The following is a 10601-nucleotide window of genomic DNA, read 5'->3' as shown; positions in this document are numbered from 1 at the left end:
AAAGGGATAGTGGAACTGCACGGGAGGCGCGGGATGAAATCGAAATAAAGTAAAAAAAGGCGCAACTTTAGCGCAGAAATTAAAAATTAATGTTAAATTTAAGTGTTTTTAATTAAAGTCATTAACTGCAGCGCAACGCAACTAGCACTTGCTGGGCGGGGAGGGGAATATTATTTTGTAATGGTTTGGGGAGAGGGGGAGGATTTTTAAGGTCGTTCCCCCATATATTCGAAAAAAATCAAATTAAAAGTGCGTTTTAAGGGGTTGAAGTCGAAAAAGGGAAATTTTCAGTTGCTGAATGCAGATTTGGCTGTGTACGTGAGTTCAATTCAAATAGTTTTTCTTGTGTTTTTAACAAATTTATACTTCCAACATGTAAAATGAACGATATGCATGAGTCAATTCGCTGATTGTGTGCGTGAAGCGCAAAAGAAAAGTTGTTAAGTACCCATGGTTTAATTACAGATTTAATCACAAGAAATTATCATTTATAATTTCTGAAAAAATTCAAAATACATTTAACCCAAAAATAGTTTCAAGTCTGTATAAAACAGATGCATAATTAAGCATCTTATTGAAGTTGAACAAGTATATATGATAATGTTAAGTTTTCTCCTGAAGTTGAATTTATGATTGATCATTCTAATTCCAACATGCATATTGCATAATCTTATTTCATTTTCGATTTTATAGAAGTTCTGTCATCATGTTATGAAATATGATAATCAGTTAGAAATTTGCCAGGTTCAGAATGTTCTCTAGATTTGGAACTGAGATTTTGCCACAAACTCCAATATTCTAATCCCTAAATCTTTGCACCGAGTAGTGTAAACCTTTGATATTTCAAAATTAGATTATTTTACCAAAATAATTCAAAGTTTCAAATTTACGACATTGGGTTGCAAAGCTGGGATTAATATATCAGAGTTTGTGGCAAAAATCTGGAAAAACCATCCGGTGCACATCTAGTTAGAACTTTCATCAGAGCCCGAAATTTAAAAGCGTATCATTGAACGAAACTCCCGAGTTTCAGTTTTTGGGTTTTAACATTTGATTTTGATCTCGGAAAATTGGAGAATGTAAAGAAACTATATAAAACATTAGCATTTCATAACCTGAATGTTGATATCCACAATCCCATTCGTGAAACCCGAGTTTCAAAACTGGTTTACATAACGATACACTGTCTTAAGTTTTGGGCTTCCAGGTAAATTTGTAAAGTTTGAGACTCAAAGAAGTTCGTAATAAGACTTCGATTCTACTGGAGACCACCGGAGGGATTTCATTTTCACTGGAAGTGGAGGGGTTTGAAAAGTCACTCAAAGTTTGAATTCTATGAACTAACAACAGTCAACACGTACAAATACAATACAGTTCGGAACTTTTTTAGATTAAATGTTTATAGTAGCCTTTAGCTGCCTTTAGCCTTAAGAATTCAGAAAGATAAAAATATTTTTTTAACTGACTATAGCATAATTTTTCTTATTTTCTTATTCCTGTGATACTGATATTCACCATTCTTGTTTTCATTCTGCAGGGGGGGGAGGCGCCCCCTCTCAAGTGCTTGGGAAGCGCCCCCCCCCCAGTTGCGCCTCTGAAACAATGATCAAATTGATATTAGGAAATTTTAACCCGGATACAGAGATTTGAAAAAAAATATTAGCAATTAATAACAATAATTAAAATGACAAGAATTGTATAAAAATAATAATGATAATAATAATAATAGAAATAATAATATTTGAAAACAATAATAAGGTTATTTTACACGGCAAATTCGCCACGTGTTTGCGCAATTGTTGGAATTGGCCTCCTTTCTAGACACATAGTAAATGCCGTACTCGGAAAACTGCTTCCAGAACTGTATCAATCCAGGTACAACTTGTCAGCTATCAATATCAACAGGGACACCAGAGAGAAACGGAGTAACAAAGGAGGCAAAAGAGTGGCGGAACTGAAAAAACTCTGGCGGACCTAACTGAGAGGATGAATAAGGTAGCAGGTTCGGGTTTTCTGTAAAGAGTTCCAACAGTGGATAGCTGGAAACTGTAGAAGAGAAGAAACATAGTTCAGTGAATAATAATAATAGATTAATAAACATTTCAAATCTTTTAAATGTCCGACCTTTCGATAAATGCCAAACCAATGGGCACGATTTTGTCAGCTATCAATGTCAACATGGGACACAAGCTCTTAGGCAATCAATACTTAGAAACAACATTTCATGAAGAAAACTTTTTTATATGTCAACTTATTACTAAAAGTTATTCATAAAAAAGCACCAGCCATTCCAAGATTTGTTGAGAAAAAAATCTATTAAACAAAGCTGTTTACTCTCCGAAATTGTAAAAAAATATTATGCAAATGTTAAGGAGACTATAGATTGACTAGCGTTCTTAAATTATCGAATAGTCCCGTTTTAAGTAGAAATTGACGATTATAAATGACAGATCATTCCTGGAAGACTGTTTGGGGGAGGTTCGGAAGTCCTATTGGGACGCGCACCTCCGCAAATAGGTAAAATGAGGTTCGGAAGCTGTGCGGGGAGGTTGCCTTCCCTCCCTCGTTAAACTAAACACAATACGTAGCATAGTCTATTAGCATTATACAAGTTTTGCGTAGTTGAGGATTAGCGTAGTTAGATTTACAGACAATGTTCAACGTAATTCATCTAGGAATGTTCAACAGTATTTATTGCAGACAGTGTGAAAACATTCTTATTAAATCATTTTGTTGTTGTTGTGTTTAATGATGACGGATTTTTAACAATTTTTAACATGTATTGTATATGTTTAATGATGACGGATTTTTAACAATTTTTAACATGTATTGTATGATTTGTAATAGATTTTTACCAAATTCATTTTTTTACGTTGCACAATCAATACGTCATGCATCATAACATAACTCATACCAGCGAATAGAAGTAAAGCATCAAAGCAAACAATACACACAGGAATGTATGAAAGGGGGGCGGCTATTGGAGCATAGTCAAACCAATTGGGGAGTAATAAGCTCCAAATGGAGGCCACCGCCAACCCCCCCCTTGAAAATTTAAAATGTTAAGCCCCCCCCCCGGACAAATTCCTGGAAACGCCCCTGAACACATTGTATCATTATTATTAGCACCTCACAGGTGTTTTCCATAAACACTTGACAATTATTGGAATAACAATAGACAGTTGAGGACAAACCTTTTTATTCACTCGTCTTAAAATTGTAGCCCCCAGCTACTTTTCCTAAAATTCTGATTATTAATTTTTGGTTTTAAACATTTTGGAAGCTAATTATAAGTTTTCTAACTTGTTAGTTACAGAGCCGTTAGTTTGTATAGTTATAGCAGCTAGTTTATATTTATAATGGCTAATTTATAGATATAGCAGTTAGTTTGTAAAGTGCATGGCTTGTAGTATAGTAGCCAGATCTTAGTAACAGTGGTCAGTTTATAGATATAGCAGCTAGTTTATAGTTATAGAAGCTGTTCAGAGCTAAACAGCTAGCTTATATTAATATTGGCCAGTTTACGGCTATTGTAGCTAGTTTATGGCTATAATGGCTATTCTATAGTTAGAGGCTAGTTTACAGTTATTGTGGCTAGTTTATAGTTACTGAGGCTAGATTATAGTTATTGTGGCTAGTTTATAGTTATAGAGGCTAGTATATAGTTATTGAGGCTATTTTATAGTTACAGAGGATAGTTTATAGTTATGGAGGCTAGTTTATAGTTATTGAGGCTATTTTACAGTTATTGTGGCTATTTTATAGTTTTAGAGGCTTTTTTATAGTTATTGAGGCTAGTTTTATAGTTATAGAGGATAGTTTATAGTTATAGAGGCTAGTTTATAGTTATTGTGGCTAGTTTATAGTTACTGAGGCTAGATTATAGTTATAGTGGCTAGTTTATAGTTATAGAGGCTAGTATATAGTTATTGAGGCTATTTTATAGTTACAGAGGATAGTTTATAGTTATGGAGGCTAGTTTATAGTTATTGAGGCTATTTTACAGTTATTGTGGCTATTTTATAGTTTTAGAGGCTTGTTTATAGTTATTGAGGCTAGTTTTATAGTTATAGAGGATAGTTTATAGTTATAGAGGCTAGTTTATAGTTATTGAGGCTAGTTTATAGTTATAGAGGCTATTTTATAGTTATAGAGGCTATTTTATAGTTATAGAGGCTAGTTTTTAGTTTTGGAGGCTAGTTTATAGTTATAAAGGCTATTTTATAATTATAGAGGCTTGTTTTGTAGCTTTAGAGGCTAGTTTATAGTTATGGAGGCTAGTTCATAGTTATAGTTGCTATTTATAGTTATAGAGGCTAGTTTATAGTTATAGAGGCTAGTTTATAGTTATAGAGGCTATTTTATAATTATAGAGGCTAGTTTATAATTATAGAGGCTAGTTTATAGTTATAGAGGCTAGTTTATAGTTATAGAGGCTAGTTTATAGTTATAGAGGCTAGTTTATAATTATAGAGGCTAGTTTTTAGCTTTAGAGGCTAGCTACTAGATATAGCAGTTAGTTTATAGTTATCACACCTGCTTTATAGTTAAAGAAACTAGTTCATAGTTAAATCAGCTAAATTATACAGGGTGTCCGTTTAATCCTGCCAATTTTCATATTTCATATTCACAACTTTGTTATTGTTTGGAATTTTTCCAAATTTGTAAAAAAAAATTTGAGTAATCAAAATTTGAACGTTTTTTGGTAAACAATTTAAATTCACAATTCTCAATACCAAAAAATGCGCAAATTCAGTTATTTCATTTGAGCCATATTCCAATATGGTGTTTTCTAAAGAAACCAAGATTTGGATTGTTCTGACAAAGGATTAACTCAAATTCGCAGGGATTACATTGTTATTGCTGTTCATTTTTAAGGTTTCAAAATTCAATTATAGTAGCTAGACTATAGTTATTGTAATTATTGTAGCTTGTTTATAGTTGTTTTAGCTAGTTTATAGTTACAGTCATTATTGTAGCTTGTGTATAGTTATTTTAGCTAGTTTATAGGTATTTTAGCTAGTTTATAGTTACAGTATATAGTTTATGGTTATGGCAGCTAGTTTATAGTTACAGCAGATATGTTATGATTATAGGAGCTAGTTTATGGTTATGGCAGATAATTTTTGGTTATGGCAGCTGGTTTATGGTTATGGCAGCTAGTTTATGGTTACGGCAGATAGTTTATAGTTATGGCAGCTAGTTTATAGTGATGGCAGCTAGTTACTAGTTACAGCAGCTAGCTTATAGTTATGGCAGCTAGTTTATGGTTATGGCAGCTAGTTTATAGTTTTTGCAGCCAGTTTATGGCTATGGCAGCTAGTTTATAGTTATGGCAGCCAGTTTATGACTATGGCAGCCAATTTATAGTTATGGCAGCTACTTTATAGTTAAAGTAGCTACATAAAGGGTATAAGACTAAACATTGAGAGACAAACTTACAATCCTTTGTGATTTTTGTCAGCTACAGGGCTACCCGCAAAGGATGAGACTTCAAAGACGACTGTCTGAAATTTATTTCGGCTTCTTTCTTATTAATGATTCGTTTAAAGTAATACTTGATGCTTTCCTTTCCTTGGGAAATCATTATTCTAATACTATTCATAATCTAGACTTCAGATTGTCATATTTAAAAAGATAAAGCTAGGTCGTCATTCAATTCTCATACTTTGTGGGTAACCCTGTATCAAATGACAAACTACAGTAAAAAGTTGTTGCACGACGTGATGTTTAAGCATTTAAAACACCCTGATTATGAACCGGACATGTAAACCACATTCTTTTTTTTAGGGACTTGTTATACATGGCTTAAAAATATTGAAAATTATCAAAATGCAAAAATATTTTTGGTATAATTCAAGTAGCAAAAAAATCCAAGAACATTTTTTTTTGTAAAAATAATTTTTTTCTTCAGAATTTAACTAGAAAATGTTATATAAATCTATTTACAAATAAGATAAACAAAAAATCCAAGACAAACGTTGATAAATATAACATAAATAAATGTATTTGCTATTGCTTTCTTCCTGTTATGAATTAGATTTTGAACAACTTGAAATTTTTTGAGAAGAAAGTTTCGTTATTTTGCCATTTTTGTAAATTTTTGTAAGATTTGGAGTAGATTTTTTGTGATACTTCTTTTATGTATTTAGATGTTTAGAAATTTTGGAATATAATAGAATAAACTTGGTCTAATATTTTTCTGAGGAAATAATAATTGTTCAGGAATTTATTTTTCTATGTACTTTTGTAGTCCTCAAAACGTATCTATCCAGGTACAACCCGTCCACTATCAAAGTCAACCAGTACACGATCCTCACGGCTACAATTCCATGAACTATCAACGCCACTACCACTGGGCGCGATCTTGTTAGATATCGGTGTCAATACAGACACTAGTTATTATTATTATTATTAGTTATTACCAAATGCTGAGGCACAATCTCAGCCTGTATGTTTCAACGAGGACGCAATTACTCTGCAATATAATTAAAGCGGAGTTTCTATATTAACTAACTTAAATTTTTTCAGTTTAGATTAGAATTGGGTCTTTAACAGCAAAATTACAAGTTGTGCGCTATGTATAACGTAGTTAAGCAATCGCAATATGGGTATAACGGAGTTGTATAAATCTACTAAATTGACTGGGTTAATCGCAGTACATGATTTATGTATTTACTAATGGGCACATTTAGCTCTATTGACAATATACAACGTAATTTACTATGAGCCTCTATTTTTGCAAATAATACAAATCTTTTTGTATTTGCTTCACTTTGTGTGAAATTTTTTCACCTAAAACATGATCCTAGCAAACATTTTTATAGGATTTTATAAAACTACTTTAATACTGGTCTTTACTTACCCTGCAGTATTTAGGGAGAAATTTTAACTTTGTAGACTAAAAAATATTATCTTTTTAAAAGTGAAATCCAACATTTTTTTTCAGAAATCCCAAGTGAAAAGTTGTAAAAAAAAGTTAACATAAAAGATCAGTTCTTGAGTTGATGGGATTCAAATCCTTCAAGGTTGTCACCTTTGATATAGTATTCGAGCAGGAGGACGGTAATATTTTTTGGGGGGATTTATCACACCTAATATTTCCGATTGTAGGGTGAATAAGTGACTTTATCGCAATACAACAGAGCGAAAAATTAACTTTATCACCCTGCTATTGAAATTTAAAATTTCATACCTAACATTACCAGTAGGAGAGTGAAAAAGTTACTTTATCACCCTACAACAGTTGAGTAAAATTGAATAAAACTATATATGTTGTTGAAATAGGTATTATTCGGGGTTTTGCTGGAATTTTTACTTTTTCTATAGTTTGTTTTGGATCAAAATAATTTCATTTTTATTTTAAACAAAATAGAAAAAATAAAAATCCCGACAACAACTTTTTCGCACTTACTAATTAATACCCATTACAATAACATGAATAGAAATTGTTTTTTTTTTATATTTGTATCAAATAAACGTCAAAACGGCTGACCCAGTCCTACTTTGTGTGCCATGGAACCTTACAGGAAAGGATGTTCAGAAGCACTTTTGAATTTGGGCAATAGACTGCAAAGAAAACATGAAAATCAGTGAAATCTTAAATTCAATCACTGTTTAATTAATTATGAAATTCTTATTTAACGTAATAGAAAGATTTACCACAGTTATAAAACTAAAGACTTGTTGTTTCTGCTGTAATTTCATTATTTCAGAGGAAACCCCATCACAGGAGTTAGCATTTGTTAACAGTTAATTCTGATATGTAGTTCTCATTAAATCTATTTAATTGAAAAGTGTTGTTATCATTATTGAAATTAGGTGGAAAAAATAATCGAAACGGCAAGAGCTATTTTCCACCTAATTGCTTTATACTTGTAGTGTTAATATAATCATCAATTTGTAAACTCGTTCTGTTCACAGATACATGTATTTTAGCAATAAACTTTATCTTATCTTATCTTATCTTACCCTTTATCAAAAAAAGTTGCTTTCTTAAATGTCGTCTTTCTAAGAATTCTCTTTAACCTACAAAAACATAGAAGTAGGGTTTTCAACGCCACTGGAGTTTACTTGAGCGCAATTGCGAGCCCTGTAAACTCCTTACAATTGCGCGTAATTCCGCACAATTCAAAAATAAAATTCTAGAGTAATGATCACAAAATACCCCTATTCTTGGCATTTCCAAAATGAGGTCTGCCTTTTTTGGACTTTCCATATTACCTTAGATATATAGAATTTCATTCTGATTTCGACAGTTTTTTTTACAGTGAAACCCTTTATAACGAATACATCGGAAGAATTTATCAAATGTCGTCTTGACAATTTCTCAATGAGTTTTATACTATATTACGTAAATTTCAGTATTTGCGAAAATAAATAAATAGCCATGAATATGCGGGAACAGTTTTAAAGAGTTCCATATAATCATTTTATTAAAAAACTAAATATCTGCAACATTCCATTATCAGAAAGTGAAGAATACGACATTTGATGAATTCTTTCGATGTATTCGTTATTAAGGGTTCACTGTAGTAAAATTGAAATCTTAACAAAATTGTTAATATTTCCGGTAATATTGACAGCCTAAATTCAGGTTGTATAAGAAGTGACGTCATATTAGGTTTTTATCTACAGGGTGTCCCAAAAAACATGGGAATTCAGTGACGAATTCGATATCGTCTTTTTAACTAATTCTTTGATTTAGTATAGTGATACCTACTGAGAAAGTTGTAATCTGTAAGAGTTTCGTCTGCTATGTTCACATTTTGTTTGTTGATGTTTTGACTGCATACGGTTATACTTAGTAAAACAAGCAAATTGCAGTATACAAACAGAGTAAACTTGTCCGTATTCACTCTTCATCTTACGGAGACATTATAGACACATATTTACAGTCTTTTACCCTTTTCATAAAATAAACTCTAGCAGACATAATAATAGTATGGCTTTGAAATTAGGTATTACAATGCTAATTCATAACAAAGACGATATCGAATTCGTCACTGAATTCCCATGATTTTTGGGACACCCTGTATCTATCTTAGGAGACGACACTTTCCGTACATTGGAGCGCATCGAGAGTAAGCGATTTTATTTAAGAACCTTGGAACAAATACGACTCGACCACAGTTTGGAAAGGCCAGAACTAAGAGAATTTTGTGGTAATTGTTTCAAGAAATATTCATGCGAAAGTAGGTTGACGACTGAATGTCACAAATAAATTCAGAGTTAAGACGGGTTTCATGTTTTGTTGGACACCCTGTATAAGACGGGTTTCATGTTTTGTTGGAAACCCTGTATAAGACGGGTTTCATGTTTTGTTGGACACCCTGTATAAGACGGGTTTCATGTTTTGTTGGACACCCTGTATAAGACGGCTTTCATTTTGTTGGACACCCTGTATAAGACGGGTTTCATGTTTTGTTGGACACCCTGTATAAGACGGCTTTCATGTTTTGTTGGACACCCTGTATGAAATGTGAAAGGATGGTTCACATAGATTCAGCATGCTTATAAACAGTCTCACCAATCTTTAAGACAGGGTTGACTTTGAAGTGTCGCAACGCCCTAAGCTTAGATTTTACCGCTATAACTCACTTATGCTTTTCTGTAGCCCTTTACATGTACATTTTAGCACTGTAAAGCACTTGTGGCTAGATTTGGTTTTTTAGAAGTAATTGGCAAAATTCTCAGCAATTTAAGCTTGAGAGCGTGAGACCATTAAATCGCAGTGGGTTTACAGTCTAGATAATTATTTTGAATGGAAATTGTCACAACATCTTCCTTGAATGTTATTTATGTATTATGTTTCACATGATTTTATTGGAACACCGTGGTACACGCTGCATCATAGTCCCAAGACACGTTGTTTTCTTAAACATCGTCTTCCTAAGAAAACTTATAAAAACATACAAATAAAAGAATACAGCTAGTGAGGCATAAACAAAATAAAAACCGATATTGGGATTTTCAAAATATATTCTATTCTTATTTTAACAATGGAGTCGATGGTTTTAAAAGAAAAAATATATATTTTCAATTTCTTTCATTTCTTTAGTTCTTAGCTTAAAATGAAGGTGGAGTAATAATAATATATTAATAGCACAGAATAAAAAACAGGAAACCAAATACGCTTTTTAGGTCAGTTTTTATTTCTCATGTTTATTGGGACACTATGAACATTCTTACAGATATTTTTACATCTTGGTTATTTCCTTGCAACCGTAAACATGTTTCTTTCTTTGAAAAATCATTTATATACAGTGATAACCAGAAAACTCTGGAATAAGAAGTCGACATTTAAACTCAAGTGATGACTTTTAATAGCGCATAGAACATGAGAGCAATTATGCAATGTAAACCGACCCATTTTACTTAATAAGTAACTTAATAACTTTCAAGTAACGCTATTTGCTTTAAACAACATAAAATGCACTTCAGAAACAATATAATGTCGTCTTCCTATTCCATAGTTTTGAGGTTATTACTGTATTTACTTTTATATTTATACACAGTGGTCGGTGATTATACCAATACAATGAAGACGAATTTTATTTATAATGCTTTGATCCCTTAGTTGAAATATAAATAGAAAGTCG

At 32.1% G+C, this 10601-nt stretch overlaps 1 protein-coding gene across 1 annotated transcript in view; it reads left to right on the top strand.

Annotated features, from left to right (window-relative positions):
• The first annotated feature begins 6953 nt into the window (after positions 1-6953).
• Positions 6954-10601, top strand: part of LOC111702204 (innexin inx2) — a 39037-nt gene continuing 35389 nt past the window's right edge. Inside the window, exon 1 of the mRNA XM_023473818.1 lies at positions 6954-7065. Within this exon, the coding sequence (XP_023329586.1) occupies positions 7008-7065 (58 nt within the window). The 5' untranslated portion in view covers positions 6954-7007. The remainder of the gene's footprint in view (positions 7066-10601) is intronic.

The sequence above is a fragment of the Eurytemora carolleeae genome, unplaced genomic scaffold (genome assembly GCF_000591075.1).
Source record: "Eurytemora carolleeae unplaced genomic scaffold, Eaff_2.0 scaffold141, whole genome shotgun sequence".
NCBI lineage: Eukaryota > Metazoa > Arthropoda > Copepoda > Calanoida > Temoridae > Eurytemora > Eurytemora carolleeae.
Note: the sequence above shows the minus strand (reverse complement) of the source record. Positions and strands in the feature narration are given on the sequence as shown.